The 18,422-nt window shown below is 40.3% G+C and overlaps 1 protein-coding gene across 4 annotated transcripts in view; it reads right to left on the bottom strand.

Moving 5' to 3' along the window:
- Positions 1-1,728: 1,728 nt before the first annotated feature.
- The window catches only part of LOC121896932 (kelch-like protein 25), a 47,864-nt gene continuing 31,170 nt past the window's right edge, over positions 1,729-18,422 (bottom strand). For all 4 annotated transcript variants that reach the window (XM_042411043.1, XM_042411042.1, XM_042411041.1 and 1 more), the window contains 4 exons: positions 12,308-12,413; positions 12,023-12,166; positions 11,415-11,831; positions 1,729-2,641 (listed from right to left, as the gene is read on the bottom strand). In XM_042411043.1, coding sequence (XP_042266977.1) covers positions 11,445-11,831; positions 12,023-12,166; positions 12,308-12,413 — 637 coding nt within the window. In that variant the 3' untranslated portion in view covers positions 1,729-2,641; positions 11,415-11,444. The remainder of the gene's footprint in view (positions 2,642-11,414; positions 11,832-12,022; positions 12,167-12,307; positions 12,414-18,422) is intronic.

Here is an 18,422-nt window from a genome sequence, read left to right on the forward strand (position 1 = left end):
AAGAGGAAGAGAATTCAGCGCATAAAATAGTAACGACACGTGCGTGGCTGCTAATTCAGCCCTTTCCCCGTCAGCAGCAGCATGTGACTGAATCACTGGGCTACAATGAAATAATTTCAGTGTTCAACACCAAGTCCCGTTGTCTCCTGCTGTAATCATCAAAAGTAAGCTAATTTACGATTCAATTTTTGACTGTAGTAGCCTATTGCCTATTTCAAAATGATTGTTTATTGGGTATAGTTTTTGTTAGTTGTACAATTGGATTTTATGCTGATGTTGCTGCTTCTGTGTGTGCATGAACGTGTGTAAGGCTTCCATGACAGGCTATGTTCAAGTTTCATTTTTAACGCTACTGAACATGTTGGTGCCAGTGTGCCTCTATCCATACACTTGATTAATGATGCTGTTGCGTCTGTCAGCTGTGTGTGTGTGTGAATATGTGCTGGCTTACAAGGAGCTGTCTCTATGTCTAGCAAGGCTCCATTCATTTGGCAGTATGTGCCTAAATTAACTTTAATGCCCAGTTTAAAAAACTTGTTAGAAAAGTAATCAAATGTAATAAGTTACTTTACTTTGATGAAGTCATTAAAATAGTTACATTACTTACTACATTTTAACAGGGTAACTAGTAATCTGTAACCTATTATATTTCAAAAGTAACCTTCCCGACACTGATACAGTCATCTGACAGACTGTGGGGGGAAGGGCATTAAGTGGCTGCACTTTATCTCATAAAAACACTGAAGGGGGGATGGGTCAAGTACTCAGGTCATGTGACTTTGTGCCAACATCTTAAAATCTACTCATCATTAGAGTCAAAATCCAAAATGTCAGCATATGTGGACAAAGACACTGGCCATGAGGTAAGTGTTGTTATTTTTTCATATTCATTATATTTTGGAGGGATTTTGTTTTAGAAAATATTTTTTAAGGATGATTGTTCTTGCTGGGAAAAAAATGACTATTTTCACAACTTTAATAATGAAGCACGGAATGTCTGTATCTTGGAGAATACATTGCCCAGATGGGGGTATAAACAGGGATAATCACTCACAGATATACTTATGTTTGAGGCCTATATAGATAATAATATAAAGGTGTGAAATATTTATTACCACTTATTTTACTCTTAAATGTGTATTATTGATTAAATCACCAGTGTACATGTTTTCAGGGAATTTCTGTCAACAGTTTCTACAGTGCAAGAAAGTCAGGTGAAATCTGTAGTTTTGCCACCTGATCAGATTCAAAGGAGGGAACCAATGAGGAAGATCAGCTGTATACAGAAAGCCAGTAAGGATGGCAACAGCGCCAATTTTACTGGCAGCTCTAGTGATGAGGCAGAGGAGGGAGCAAACCAGAAGAAATGAGGGAAGATGTTTAGGTAATGATTAGAAGAATTCTTCAAATTGCTGTGTGAAATGTGTAAAAATTGTATGTTTCTGTCTGCAATAATACATGATATGTAGTATGGTGACATCTGTCTTGCTCTCTCTCTCTCTCTCACTCTCTCTCACTCTCTCACACACACACACACACACACACACACACACACACACACACACACACACACACACACACACACACACACACACACACACACACACACACACACACACACAGGAGTTTGTGTAATATTACATATAGTTAGGTGGTCAGTTTTAGCGATTGGTGGTATTTTTTTAACGTAATTATATATTTTTCAGTATATTGTTCAGTTTTTTTCACTTTTTAAAAATTACATATGCAAAACATAAATACATACGTAAAAAGTTGACACATGAACAATTAATGTTAAATTTATACCCTAAATGGGCAATGTATCTCGGGAGATACAGAGTGTAAATTGAAAAATAAATGTCCCCCCCCAAAAAAAACATGAAATTGTAATTTTGTCCTAGAATAAATAGCAATTAATTAACTTTCCAAAAATATTTATATGTGCTTGGCTATTTAAGGGTTAATGTAGATGATACAGATGGCAGTTTAAATTTGCTCTCTTGTAGGGACTGAAAATTCCAAGTCAGTCCATTCATTTAAATTCTATTGGTGCAAATGTGGTCCTAATACCAGTACATGTAGTCCATGTGTACTGTGCAATCTATTAAGAACTGGATATCACATTTACGGCTTTCATTTCTGTTCTGTTGCATTTTTGAGGGAAACCATTTAAGTATGTAAATGTCATCTGGCAGCGCTTCATGCAATTACAGCTTATGTCTTTAGAAATGGAATCATTGAGTAGTGGATTTCTTAACTAACAAAGACATTAAAGAAACATACATACACACAAACACTCATAGGCTTGTATGAGTGGTACAAAGCACATGTCCATCCATCAGGTCTACCAAAGTGTCTGTTTAAGTATTATCACATTATTTGGGAAGCATCATGTGGAGAATATTTCTCTCTATATATGTTAAGACCTGGGTGATGTGCTGTTGGTTTGTTAGCTGAACTGCTCAGGACTGATTCAGAGTCTGTGAGGTGCAGCTTGGATAAAGTTAAATGTGGTCTTTTGTAGTTGTTTTAAAGGATTGGTCCTGTATCTAGCTACAGCCCCCGGCCAGCTGCAGGATGGCGTCTCAGCGATTCTCTTCCAGCCAGCAGTCCTTTCTCAGTGGATGAAAAAAATCAACACCTGGAACAGATAAGAGGAAAGGAGGAAAGAGGAAGCTTAGTTGACTGGCAAACATGATACCATTATGTCTATGATAAACTCAAATCTGCTGTGTAGTAAGGAGGCCTGAAACTGCCAAAATAAAAAATAAAAGTAAATAAATAAATAAATAAATGACTCAATAAATAAATTAATATGCCATAAAATGCACCAAAAATAATATTAAAATAAATGTAGCCATTAATTCTTGATAAAATGTAACAATTGACTTGTTTTAATTGACTTCTGTATTTATTTACCTTTGTATAAATTCCCCAATTTATTTACCTTCCACATTATTGATTAATTTATTCATTTTTTATTTATGCATTTATTTCTGTACTATTTTCCCTTTGCACATAAAGTCCCCTATTTATTTACTTTCCATTTTATTTATTTATTTTTTTAAAAGGTTCTATATGTAGGAATCAGAAATTCCTTCTCATTAGTGACACTGGCAGCCGCGCAAATATGCCATCCCTGTATTACTTTCCCTTTGCATTTTTCCTCCTATTTATTTCTCCAAACATATTTATGTATTTCTTATTTATGTAATTTCTTCTTTACATTTCTTTATGCAGTTCTGCTTTATTATGCAAATGAGGGGGCTGTCACTCAAAGTGGTGTCATGGGGTCAACTTGGAAAATATAGCGATATAGGGCACTGAATTTGATGAATTTACTGGTTATCAGAGGAATTTGCACAACACACAGACTCTCTCTCTCTCACTCGTTCTCCTCCTCTCCTTTACTGTCTCCTCCTGCTGGAGAAGGAAATTAATGGAAAGCAGCTGTCCGTTGTTTTAGAGGCGAGGCAGCAGCTCAGGGATCCCGTTTTGCCTTTTTCTCTCTTCCTTGTCAGATCTCTTTTCCTGGGATTATAAGCGGAGCGACCGCGGGGGCAGAGGGGGCGGCCGCCCCAGGGCCCACGCTCAGTAGGGGCCCCACTGGGGACATAGCGTGCAACCCCGCGGGTGCAGCAGGAATAGGGGAACTTATTAAGAGCTATTGTGTTCGTGCGTGGATGAGGCCAAACTATCCAACCTCACTTTGCTGTGTGTTGAGCGGGACACTGACACTAATAAGGACAAAGTAGTTGGCAGGTTTACCACCATGAAGAAGAGGAGGATGAAGTTTTTAAGAGTGACCGTGAAATGTACAAAGTTTGTGAAACTGTTCGGATTATTTTGTTCTATGGAGGATGGAGAAATACACAATTTGACTAACTTTACACTAAACTACAGCAGTCTAAGCAGGGACAACAACTGGTGAGTGAAACATCCATAATCAGTCTTTAACAACTTAAATTTTGGTTATGAAGAAATCAGTCAGACTGTCCATGCTTACTGCATCTCAGCAACTGTCTGTGTCACTGCCTGTGGTGTTGTAGACTGTCCACTTTGTACTTGAATAGGCCTTGTAGTGTTGTAGACAGTTGTGTCTATTTTATATTTATGTTATTCCTGTGTAAGAAAGACATGGTTCTGAGACAGTGCACCTGGTTTGTCGCTGTCTATTGGTGGTGATGCTGAACTGTTCATCAGTAGGTGTATGTAGAGCATCACATCCAGTCCTTAGTGCAGAAACATTTGAACACAGCTGGCAACATGTTTTCTTTTTTGTTCTTCAGAACAAGCTTGTCTTAAAGTGGCTTCACTGTATGTTTCCTTGGACAAAGGCTTGCATGGCTCAATAACAATTTGTGATTATGGATAGGATATATCAGCTATTTTACAGTTGTGAATTTTAAAATGACTGTTTTAGAAGGGCCCCTTGAGAATGCTTCGCCCCCTCTGTGCAGAGAGTCTAGCTCCGCCCCTGCCTGGGACTGCTGCCGACACACAACTAGCATTTTAGTCTAAAAAAACATGTAAGCTAATTATACAAACACAAATGTTAGCATAGTAACCTAACATTAAGCTAGTTAGCATTACTCAGTAACAGGCTGCTAATAAAATAAACATGAACTTTGAAAAGGGTAATGTTAGTTGCAAGAGTAAAGTTACCATAGCTGTAACGTTACGTTAGTGAAACTGTGTATTGAGAAACTAACCATAAATTTGTTTTTTTTTTGGACTCAGATCTATTTAAACAACAAGGAACACTGTTGAAAAGACAAGAACCTTGGACTGGCTTGGACCCGAAACAGTCGAAACGTCACGACTTATGTCTGTTGGGCGTCATATGCCCCGTGTATGAGACAAAGGCAGGCTTGCACAAAGTCATAAACACTGGCTGCAGCCTGATAACAAAGAAATGGCACCAAGTCGGACAAAAGGAGTCCAAAACGGACTTCAGTTCTCACCATGCTTTGCTGAACTCATACCCAGGAGTGAAATCCAGTCAAACTCTCAGCTACCATTGGATGAGACCAGCCAGAACCTATGAGGGATCCTGTTCCCCAGCTGTGATGTCACCAACAGTATAAACAACTGAGACACTTCCAAAACCATGTTTCCAGCTGTTCCCATGGCTACCATAAGGAGGTACCCCTGTAGGTACGTTAACTCTAACTAGGCCGCACAATCTCAACCTCGCTGGATGAGAAGAGATTTTCTTTGTGTTCAACCGAGCAAGTAACTGGATCTGAAGCAGAAGACAGTTGTGCAACCCAGTGCTGTCACCCTTTCCTGCAGAAGTGAAGAAGAAGGATAACCCGCTTTTCTTCAACTGAGTTGACTCCACTGTTTCTCCGCAACTCTGCCAAGAAGGATCAGCTGCCGTACAACCCACCGGCAGAGTGGGAAGACGGCCCTATCACCATCTGAGCCCCAAGGAACTGAGCCAGACCGGAAAGACGGAATGAAACACACTTTGCTCGCTTCCTTAAGCAATACATTGAAGTTAACTAATTGTGAAGTGAACGGACTGTGAGTCTGGTTATTACTGCTGTTAATACTGTAGAAGTATTAGTGTTGTTTGGTGCTTGTTTTTGGTTGTGTTCATCATGCTAAAGCGGATTTGTGTTTCGCCAAGCTTCGTTGGGTTGTTTTGTGTTAGTTTGCCGCTATGTGTGAAGCCAGTAAATTTCATTTTATTTATTAAAAGTCCAGCGACCATGGTGGATGGATCACAGTCCGTTCACTGCATCTCTGAGTGATAAAAAGCAGTCATTGCGTCTCCCCATGGCTGCTAGGATCTCTCTATGCTTTGGTGCTTTCACTCCTTTTTCCTCTTACTAACCACGCACACATATGCTCCTGCACCACATATTTGGTGAGCACATAACTTGGTAGCAGAGCTTAGCTCTGTCCTCAAGCTATCTTATTCTCAGAGACACGTGTTAGGCTGGCAGACGCCATTAGCAATTGTCTCTGTGTAAATCTTGCGGTCACCTCCCCTGACCAGAACACTCGCTTGACGTAGTCTCCCACGTCGGTCACGTCCGCCATCATGCTCCTCCTCTCACACACACACCTAAATGTGCCATTTGCTTGCTTGTTGTTTATAGTTTCTTGTTTTTGATAGTTTGTAGTTGAATGATAGATGTTTATTGATTGTTTATTGATATTGCTAACGTTAATAAACTTTGTTACACCTTAAAGAGAAGTTGTTTTGGTATTATTTGTATATATGTTGTGGTAAAGGCTGAGAGAGTCAGTGCTCTGATTCAAACCTTCACTGTTCACCTTATGAATGTTCATGTCGGGAAGGCTTGTCATACAGACTCATGAATAGGGTGGAGAGTTTCAATCTGAAATGGGAACGTTACCTAGCTGCCATTAGGGGGCAGGACTAAGGGACATGTCAGGATGGGACACAGGGTCCCAGAAGTTTACATGTACCTCTCAGTATCACCACCTCGGTTCGTGGCATGTCAGCCTTTTTTTTCCATCTATGGCGGGGGTTCATATTAGTGCCCCTTCATTATCAACGCTGTGCCCAGTATCGCTGAGTTTGCAACGTGCTATGATATAGTTTTGTTTCAGGTGGGGTTTTTTGTTTCTGTTGGTTTGGCGGTTTGCCTCTTTGCCTCTGTGGTCTGTCTTTGTTTCTCTTTGATAGTGGACAATATGTACTGCGGATATCCTCACACTTTCCACACTAGTATAAACATTGATGCTGCTGGATGTCTAACCATCCTTATCGACATATATGCTTGTATTGTGCACCATTTGAAATTTCAATAAAATGTCAATCATAAAAAAAATGACTGTTCATGTCTCTCAGATATTAACATTTTTAAAGTGAACACCCCTTTTTGAGACTGTATCCACTGGTTATTGGTCCTTGACCCCAGGGTGGTGCCCCATTATTCATTCTTATTCATATTTTTATTGATTTTAATAATTAATAATTATCTTTGAACATCCTAAATTATTGCTGTTAGCCAAACCTGCTCCTAACCAAGCCCAAACAGATCAGACTTAACATCCCCATTATTGTTCTGGTTTCTTGGAATTACAGTTCCCATAATACTTTGGAGATATAAACTGGAAGTACACATTTCAGTGAGTTAGCTGTGGGCTACAATTTGAGATATCTTTCTTTAGACCATATTTGTTTACAGTTTGGCAAATTGGCACTACTAAAACTATGCTGAAATAGCAATTTGCAGTTCCATTAGCAGTAAGTCACACTGAATACTAAAACATGTTAGTGTGTTCAGAGATACTGAATTATGACTCAAGAGTTCCAGTATTGATGCCAATTGTGGCTCTTGCCTCACATCTCTCCCTCCACGTCCCCCATTTAACTCCCTTAGGCCCCTCTGGGGAGGTGCGCCTCAGATTTTGAAAACTGCTTTAGATAAATGATCCAAACTACATTCATAAAAAGTAAATGAATTAAAGTAGTTTCAGAAAATAAATAGTACAGCAACTGTTGCAACAGCTACCATCTCTGATTGACCATTCAATAACAATAATACGAGTCTTGCTATTGTTTTTCCGTTGGAATTCCGACGTTTGATCTGTCACTAGCAACTATGTGCTGAAGTCAGCGATATTCTGTGTTTAGATATTTTGTGCTGGTCTGTGTCTTGTGTATGGACGCTGTGACCAATCCCATTGGCTCATGAGTATGACAATTTGCAAAGAACATCTGGTTGCATGCATCTCTCAGTTTATTTTTACGTGACTGAAGTCTGGGAGGTAGAGTTGCATTGTAGAGGACTATGACTTTGTCGAAGGAATATGTGCAATTCACTGATTCCTTACTGTTAAAATAGAGTAATAACAATAATAGTATGAGCAAAATCAGTTTTAATTCTTAATTTAATTTAAAGTTTTTGCCTCATGTTTTATTTTGATGATGAATAAATTATAACCACAAAAACAAAGTGAAGCAAACACTGCCCTCTCTGAAAAGTCAATGCACAATTAGCCAGCCCGGCGGAGACCCATGGGAGACGTGGCTGTTACTACTGCTCTGAGTGCTGGAAGTGGTACTAATTTCCAGTATTATCCACCACAAAGAACAAGTCAAGGCCAAAATAAGACAAGGTAAGGAAAAATTAGGACACATTGAGGACAGGGTAAGACGTAACATAAATGTATGCCTGTAATGTTTGAAGTACACAAAAAGTGCACACAAGTGGGGAATGAAAGACAGAAATACAGGAGCTGCAAGCATGATGGTGAAAGGAAATGACAAGATGGATATGAAGGGAGCAGGCAGCTTTGGGAATCCAATTTCGCATCATGAATTTTTGAAGGAGTGGGGGTGGGTGAAAAAGGAAGAAGGGGGTTGACGATGTGGAAGAGGATGCAATGCTGGGCAGATATGGATGGAAGATAGTTATATGCTGCCATCACACTGCACAGGTTAGAGGACAAAGAGCATAACTTCGGGATGAAAGCCTTTTAACTGTTTTACTTCAGTGTAGATTGGACATTATGTACTCCTGAGGACAACCTGTGTTTAACAGTATACATTATTGTGATTATGCTTTTATCTGAATAGGTTTATGCAGTGTTTCCCCCTATATGCTGCTAAATGATGAAATTTCACACTGTACATAATAATCACAACAAATGCAAACCATCCACACTTTTTCCACTTTGAGCAGCTGGCTGCAGCTAGTGGTGAGTGACTGGAAACGCATAGGCTCTGTGCACTCACAACAAAACTGCTGCTGACAAAAAATCCTGAGGGAAACACTGTTGTCAATATAGAAAGAACTAACATATAGTGCCCAAAGTTTATGGGTTCAAAAGTAATTGGACATTTGGCTACTAAATGTTTGTTTGGCAGCTGTGTGTTGTGTCAATGTCAGTTCAGCACAAAAGAGCTCACGTGGCTCAGAGTTTACTGACAGTTGAGAGTTGCCATTTAGATTGAGGTGGAGTTGTCTGTCAGTATGAGGAGAAAAGAGGTGAACATGCAAGAGAAGAAGATAATAATGAGGCTAAAAAAAGCACAAATCTATCAAGTCACGAATGCTCTCCAGGATGTGGGTGGACATCCTCAGAAACAGACAGGGCAGGCTGCAGTTCACAAAAACATACAAACAAAAAGTGGTAGATGATCAACACAGAAGTATTTTGATTAAAATATTTTCTAATTATGGATTATCCACCATAAAGCACAAGTCATGGCTAAAACAAGCATTAGGACATTAGCAACATTAGGACAAATTGAAGATAGGGTAAGACTTACCATAAATTTTGCTATTTTAATCAAAATAACTTTGGTAGGTCATCTCAGGTGTGCGCTAAATGGAGCACAACTCATTAAAAACAGTTTCTATATGTGAGGCGATGCTTGGTAAATCAGTAAGGAAGGACATGGATGACAGCCCCCGAGACTTTAGCTTTGATTGTTTCTCATGTTCTCATGAACATTTAATGTTATAGAGACAGAGAAATACCAAATTTTCTAGAGCTGCAACGCCTGGACGTTTCTAGATCTTTGATTGAGGGCCCACAGGTTCTGATGGTATATCTGATTCACGGGAAAATGCGAGGGGCCCAGTCTGATGGTTGGAAAACCCACTGGTGATGCAGTTTCAGCTAAGGACAAGCCTACAAAATGGTAGTTCTGGTGAAGTGGTATAATGCTGCAAACTAAATTTGACAATTTAATCAGCTCTTCAAAAATGTCACAGTATCAATAAACTGAAAGTAAGGAAACATCTAAATCTTTCATTAATGGTCTAGATTTCTGTGCTTGTTTTGACTTGAGATTTGATTTCTACACTGCAGCAATGCCAGCTGACATAAATAAGTTAAGGTACTGTTTGGTTTACCACTGAGCAATTCATTGAGGGGAAGCAATACCATCAGTAACCCTTTTTCTAGAGATAAAGGGCCAGGCTCCATAATCAGTTATCATTAAAAAATGCTAAAAAATGCTTCCTGCCATAAATGGGATCTGGAAACCAGGCTGTGAAGTCAGAACTCAATTAAGCAAAAGAGAGATTTGTGTGCTTAATGTTAAAAACCGATAATTTCTTATATGGGCTGCTCATTTTTAGTTATTTTAAACTGACAGTGATTTATAGCACAGCTTTGTCTTGGTGAATATAAACCATAGTTTCTGCCAGTGTATAGAAAGCCGGCTATACACTCTAAACAAAATTGTGCTATACAAATAGCGTAGCTCCTTTAAGGAATAGTTCAGTGCATAGTAAGTGTGCAGTTGAGAGAGAGAGAGAGAGAGAGAGAGAGAGAGAGAGAGAGAGAGAGAGAGAGAGAGAGAGAGAGAGAGAGAGAGAGAGAGAGAGAGAGAGAGAGAGAGAGAGAGAGAGAGAGAGAGAGAGAGAGAGAGAGAGAGAGAGAGAGAGAGAGAGAGAGAGAGAGAGAGAGAGAGAGAGAGAGAGAGAGAATGAGAGAGAGAGGACGTGCGTGTGTCAGTGAGGCTGACGTGACCCGACCAGAGAGTATGAAGTTAGCAGTATAGCCATGAACAGTGCAGTGTGTGTACAGTTTTGGCTATTTGCTATTAATTTGCAATTGACTGAAGACCTTGTCGCTTCAGTTTTCAGTTTGACTTTTCACTACCAATAATTAAACATGTACAGTACCAGTCAAAAGTTTCTTTTTCATTTAAGTGAATGGGAATCTGAGCTCAGATTCAACACATGTCAAAGTTGAACACTTACAGCAGAATATTCTTAATACCCCAGGTATTTTTTGGGGCTAAAATTAATAAAAACACTGGGCCTTGATTATGTGGTAGTTTGTGTTCCATTGTGAAATGTCTAAATAAAGAAGAGGGTGACACAAGGCATTTGGTCTAAATATTGCCAAATTAAACTTGATGCATACATCTGAAGGTGTGTTCAGACTGAACACAAAGGAGCATGATGGCAGAGCAGCAGCACCCTCACAAGAAATGCAAGAAAATAGACTCGAAGCCTAAAATAACACTTCAGGTCTTGTTTACATGTGTAAAGCGAGAGTAAACACAGCCGATTATGTGGCGACTGTATTGATGAAAAGAGAAATTGTTCCATCAGACATAGCTGTGACAGATGACCATAACAAGGCTGGAAAAAAGAACATACAATGCATCTGTGTGGGCTGGTGTTTACAACTTAAAAATCTGCACTTAATCCAGTGCTTTATGACTCCAATTCATGAACACACAGAGAAAAAAGACAGTGACTGGAGGGAAACAACAGAAAGAACTGGAGTTCCTGATAAATTCAGGGTCAGAGTTGTCACTTGTCACACAAACACAGCACAGTCTCCACACACACACAAGCACAGCTAGCACAACAGCTCATGTCTCAAAAATCACATAGTCTGAACACAGCTTATCAGCAAACATCTGTTAGTGTCAGTCCTTCAACCACTCATTCAGAATTTACCTGGAATTACTGGCTCCTAGTGTCTCCCACCTAGGCAGGCAGGTGTTTCCATGTGCTGACAAAGGCGGTAGGGATCAGCGAATAAGGAACAGTGGTGATGGAGTTCCAACTATCTGACGTGGGGTCGTAACAGTCCAATGTTTTACACCGCTGTGTCCCAAAATAACCTCCAACCACATACAGTTTATTTCCTGAGGCCACAGCATGGCAGCTCATCCGTTTGGATGTCATATCGCCCACTCGAGTCCACTGATTGGTTTCACAATCAAACCTATAAGCAGAGGCAGCAGTGAATTCAGTGTCGCCACCCATGATGAAGATCTGACTCCCTAACACAGCAGCTGCCGTGTAGCGCCATGGCTGGGGGCATTCAGCTGCAATATTCCAGCGGTTCCCCACAGGGTCATAGCACTGGACCTAGATACAGAAGACAGAGAATTGGGTTTGGATAAAGTTGTGAGATTTCTGACAGCTACAGGGTAGAATGTGTTATTACAGAGACCATATTGTTTTATATATCTTACATTACATTATTAACACACACAAACAAAACGTAGGTGTGTGTTGTGAGGACAGAGTTAATTTAAGAGAACTTAATGACCACCAACCTTGGAAGCCTTGTCTCTGTGTATAGTCGTCCCTCCAAAAACAAAGAGTTTTAGTTTGGCACTGACGACTGCGGCATTACTGACTCCATCTCTTAGAGGAGCCATCATAGTCCATTTATTACTGAGAGGGTCATACCGCTCAACCTAGGAAAATATTACACAGACATTCATTTTCATTCATTTCATGTTTTAACAGGCATTAGCTAACATGTACATTTATACTGTTCGTACTTGACTTTGTATTTTCTAAAGACTATTCTCATAAAAATTCAATGTTTTTCTTACCTGTTTTAAGGAGACAGATGGAGAGGCAGGAAATACACCAGCTATGGCTGTGTGTCCTCCAACCACATAGAGACTGTTCTCCAACTCAGCTGAACCATGGCCAAACCTGGAAAAGAGAATACCCACATTAGGTGGAGGAAATCCTCCATCAGACAATGTATTGGTTTGCTGATATTGGCCTTTCATTAAACATGGTATAGTGTTGTTGTGGGAGAATGATGGCCAGACAACTGTGACCTGGAATGAGTGCCAGGTCACGGTGACCTGTACCTATGGTTTGTCAGTCCAACAAACCAAAACAGGAGACACCTGGAGATATTGGGAAAGAGGCGGAATGCCACACACACACATATTGCAGAGACACCTACTCAAATTTGGTTAAAGTCCAAAGTTAAGTGACATTGAGAAATGTCCCATTCTTCTTAAGAATTTGAGGGTGCCAAAGAGTCTGGTAAAACAGGATGAGACTTGTCATGCAACACGAACACATACACACACATAGCCTATCTTCAGTATAAAAAGGCATGTCACATTCTGTAATGTTGGAATTTTCTCTGTTTACATTGTCTGGTGAGCCGTTGTGAAATAAAAGAGATTCCCCATCTGACACCTGTGTCTCGACCATCTGATTCCTATGTTGTCCACCTCTTTCTGCCACAACATTGTCAACCTCTGACATGGTTGAGGTTCCATTCTGACTACAGAAAGTCAATATATATAGATGATCATTATTTTGATATACAATGTAGAATTTAAGTTATGTTGTGACTGATAATTTTACAGTAAAGCTACTTATCAGGGCAGCCATTAACTGTGACAAGCATGATCAAGTAGACAATTGTGTTCTGTAGGGCTGCAGCTAATGGTTATTTTCATCATTAATTAATCTGTCAATTATTTTCTCGATTAATAGTTTGGTCTATAAAATGTCAGCAAATGGTGAAAAATTTTGATAACTGTCTCCAAAAGCCAAGGGAGTGTCCTCAAATGTCTTATTTTGTCCCAACCAATAGTCCATAACCAAAAATATTCAGTTTACTGTCACAGAGGACTAAAGAAATCAGACAATATTCACACTGACCCCTGGGACACACTGGATGCATGAGCAATGCGTGTGCGTCATGGAACCTCTTGCTTTTCATTTTGGCGCCCATTTTAACAGGTTAGAGCAGCCACACTGCCTGTGTGAGACACGCGTCTCTTCATCTAGAGATTCGAGGTCTAGCCTGTTTTCGCAGTGTGACGCTTGCGGTCCTCAGCAGAAATAGACAGGGAACACGATAGAAAGATGGGGCTGCCAGTGGCAGAAGCGCCGCAGCAGACATGCTTCCAGTGTGGACGCTACAAGCGTGAGAGACGCAGCAGTTCAGCGACGCACATGCACTGCTGAGGTTCACGCATCCAGTGTGTCCCAGGTGTGAGAAGCTGGAATCAGAGAATTTGAATTTTTTCTTCTTAAAAAATTACTCAAAAAAATGAATTGATTATCAATGTAGTTATTAATTAATGTAATATTTGGCAACTAATCGATTGATCATTGCAGCTCTAGTGTTATGTTACCTCTGTATACATTTCCAAATAATTCTCATTTCTTTTGAATGTTTTGCTTTTGAGAGATTAACACTGTGATTCCCAATCTCGCAAGACCTGGTGTGCGATTCAACATGGCGGTGCTCTGCTGCTGAATTAACAACACTTCATAACAAAAAAGCTAAGGACATAATTATCCCTGGTTCAATACTCCACAACAGACTAACTGGAAGACCTGGAACAGTATATTGACTGGAAGACCTGGAACAGTATATTGACAAGTGTTTCGACCAGCTTGGCACAATGGGCAAAAAAGGAAAAAAGGACTCACAACAACAATGACCTCTGCACCTTCTGCCAAATGCCCTTGTTCACCTGACTCATTCACGGACTAAGCCACCCAGACAGAAACTTCTAACTGCTTCTTTGAGGTTAGTGACACACTCATATCCATAGATCATAAATTGTCTGCTCTGGATGCAAAGATTTCCCTCATTGAACTGCTACACAAAGAATTTCAGGGGTTAAAACACATCTTGGAGTTCAGCCAGGAACAGATCCTCATCTTAACCAAAGAGAACAAACAGTTGAAAAAATCCGTCCAAACTCCCAATGAGGAAATAGTGGTCATCACCAGAGACAACAAATTAAAGAAACCGTGCTAGATCTGCAAGCGTGCTCAATGCAAGACAGCGTAATTTTTTCTGGTATCCCAGAGCCATTGGATGACTCTTCCTCTGATCCTGAAAAAACTCTGAAAGATTTCTTGACCACTGAACTTAAGATCCCATCAGACAAAGTGAACCAAATCTCATTTCACCCTGTCCACTGTTTCGGCGCTGTAAAAAAGAGCCACAAACAACTGAGACCAATAATCACCAAGTTTGAACACTACAAACACAAAACTGGTTAAAAAACAAGGAAAGGAACTGAGAGGAACCAATTTTGGCATGAACAATCAGTTTCTTCTGGAAATTCTGGAGAGACGCAAAAGTCTTTTCCCTATTAGGAAAGAGTTCCTTGACAAAAAAAAAGGAAAGCTGTCATCTCGGATGGTAAACTGTACGTTGATGGACAACTCTTCCGCTACAATGAACTGACACCTTGGCTATTCTAAAGTAACTGTGCAACCTGTCACAAGAATCATATAAATGAACACCTGAAACTCCATAGTCTCCAAGTGTTCCTCAAACCACTGCCTTGTTTTGGTTGTCAGTCAATGACATAGTCATGTCTGTGTCATCATGTTCCACGTTTCCACTTTCTTCTTGTTGTATGCTACACGTTTCCCCTTTTCTTTTGTTATATGTTACATGTCTCCCCTGTCTATTTGTTAACCACACCATTCCTCACACATGCACACCCACTCCCAATCACACAACACTCATGCATATTGTTGTGGTCAGGGGTCAAGAGTGCATTCTACCCAGCCAATGAGAGAAAGGGAAAGGAGAACAGAAGATACTTGCTTTACTTTGCAGACTGAGAAACCACATGAGATATGAAACTTTGATATAAGCGTTTGTGATGCGCTGTGGTTAATGTTGTTGAGAACAGTTGCTTAGGTGCTGCTGTGTGATGTACTATTATATACTTTGTTAGAGCTGTTGCTTAACGAGGGTGCACCTGCATAGACTCTCAGGAAACATAACCTTTGCTTATGTAGGTCATGTGCTTTGTGTATGTATACTTCATGCATTGTTAGAACAGCCTTATTTGGTACTATCCCTTGTTGTTATTCAAATACCCACACAGAGTAAAGTAGGTCCTGAAATGGGAAGAACAAGAAACGTGCCATCAACATGTACACCCTGCCAGTCATTAAATACCCCGCTGGTATAATAAACTGGCCAAAGGAGGCCATAGAGGCCACTGATATCAAGACAAGGAAGCTCCTCACAATGCATGGAGGGTGTCATCCAAAGTCCAGCACCCTGAGACTGTACACTAAGCGGAATAAAGGAGGCCAAGGACTGGTCAGCGTCAGAGCCACTGTCCAGGACGAAACAACCAAGATCCAGGAATACATCAGGAAGATGGCCCCCAAAGATGAGCTGCTAAGTGAACACCTCAGGCAGCAGAAACCCGATAATGCAGAGGAAGAGGAGGAACCATCATGGAGGGACAAGCCCCTACACAGCATGTACCACGGACAGATAGAAGAAGTGGCTGATATCAAGAAATCTTACCAGTGGCTGGAAAAGGCTGGACTGAAAGACAGCACAGAAGCACTAATCATGGCAGATCAAGAACAGGCACTTAGTACAAGATCAACAAAGGTGGGATCTATCACATCAGACAGGACCCCAGGTGTAGGCTGTGCAAAGATGCTCCTGAGACAGTTCAGCACATAATAGCAGGGTGTAAGATGCAGGCAGGAACAGTGTACATGGAACGCCATAACCAAGTGGCTGGCATAGTGTACAGGAACACCTGCACTGAGTATGGGATGGAAATCCCAAGGTCAGAATGGAAGACACCTCCTAAGTTGGTTGAGAATGACCAAGCTAAGATTCTTCAACCAGCATTTGTCGGTTTGTGGGGTTTATCAGAGACTACCTCCAGAATTTGGGAGTGGAGAAGACGGAATGGCCTGCCAGCAGTCCTGACCTCAACCCCATTGAACACTTGTGGGATCAGCTTTGGCGTGCTATTCGTGCCAGAGTGACCAACACAACCACGTTGGCTGACTTGCGACAAATGCTGGTTGAAGAATGGGATGCCATCCCATAGCAGTGTGTGACCAGGCTGGTGACCAGCATGAGGAGGAGGTGCCAGGCTGTTGTGGCTGTGTATGGTTCTTCCACATGCTACTGAGGCTCCTGTTTGTTAAATGAATAAATTGTTAAATTGCCAATATGTCTTGTTTCTTCAAACTTCAATCATCCAATCCACCAAACACCAAACAAGAGTCAATGGCAGAATAAGCTGTTTGGCATTGGCAGAGACAATTTGGCATATTTTTCATGGGCACAACCCACATACTCAGCTCTGCTGCTCATCCAACAAATGCATGTTCCTTACAAATGTGGCACCATTTAAAAAGGGAAATAAACAGGCTTTCCAATGGTATAAGATTTATTGCCAAGAAGCACTGTTACAAGAAAAGAAATAATCTACCAAACACAAATTTCCTTACTTTTTGTGCTATGTTTACATGTCAATATTGAGTCATAGTACCACCTACTGACAACAGGAAGTCGGCCTTACGTGACAAACGTCATTTGATTTACATGAAAATTACATGGTGTGGTTTACACAAGATATACAGCAACATGACATGTAATTAATGGATGTTCTCTAGTGCCACATAGCAGAAACAGAAAGTGCATTTGCCTTCTGGTAAATGCATTGGAACAGGAAGTGAGGCCTAAATGACAAATAGTTCATCAAATGTATACACAATTTCCAATATGTCATCTCCAGCCCTGTGTACTGCACACAGGAAATAATATTTTACCCGTTAACACAGTGTCCGATAATCCTAAAATTTCAGAGCTGTGTCAACAGACCTCCAGAGGCGTTTGTTTTCATGTTGGTCACTTGTATTGAACTATACACAATTTTTTTTTTTTTTTTTTTTTTTTAAATGAATGTTTTGCTTATGCCAACTGTATGTATGCAACAGTGTCTGAATCACTTGCTATCCTGGTAAACACATGATCTTGAAACTGGGGGAAACAAGAGACAAGAACAATTAGTTTATTGTCTCTGGTCAATAATTGACAACTGCATTACTTTGATGTATAGCAAAATGGTACTGGAGGAAAAAATTCATCCCATCTACAACTGGTTGCAGCGTCCTTCGAAGGCATTGACATTGTGCTGCTTATTGCTGCCACGGTGCTGGCTGCACATAGTTACCTTTCGGTGAAAATGAGTGACACCCTGCTTCTGTTGTCTTATAAATGATTTGATTTGAGCATAGAGTTACAGAGCTGCTATTCCACCTAAAAGAATGTTATTCAGTGAGTTTACATGCATTGGAGTAGTTATTGACATGTTTCTGTCATACCTGATTTCTATTAAATCGGAAATTTTTGTGTATTTTTTGTGTAAGAGACCTGGCTTTTTAGAAGTGCATGTGTCACCAGACTTTTAATCAGGTGTATGCACGTGTAAGACTTCAAAAAACAAGGGCATCAATGTGACAGTAGAGCAGCATAATCAATGGAGAACTCATAACATAGAGTGATACATCTTCACATTCAAAAGAACTTAATATTATGAAGTAGCATATTTTATTGCTTAAAACAAGCAAGCCATAGTTCCAAAATAGGGTCAAGGTAGATAGCGGGGTAAAATGTGTCTCGAGGGGATGTTGAATGAAGTACTTGTTAAACCTGATCCCATGAATCAGCTCAGGCCATGCCTTGTTGTTTTTATGTACACACAAGGGAAAGAAAATTCCAAAATTCCAGCTGTATACTTCCACTATCAGCAAATTTAGCCAATAATTGTCAGCACCAGCTAATGGCCCTTAATTGTTGATACCTGGTAATAGTGATAAACGGTAATATTTACATTCATGGCCACCTTTAATAAGATGAATATAAATATACAGTTCCAGACAAAAGTTTGGACA

The sequence above is a fragment of the Thunnus maccoyii genome, chromosome 5 (genome assembly GCF_910596095.1).
Source record: "Thunnus maccoyii chromosome 5, fThuMac1.1, whole genome shotgun sequence".
NCBI classification, from domain to species: domain Eukaryota; kingdom Metazoa; phylum Chordata; class Actinopteri; order Scombriformes; family Scombridae; genus Thunnus; species Thunnus maccoyii.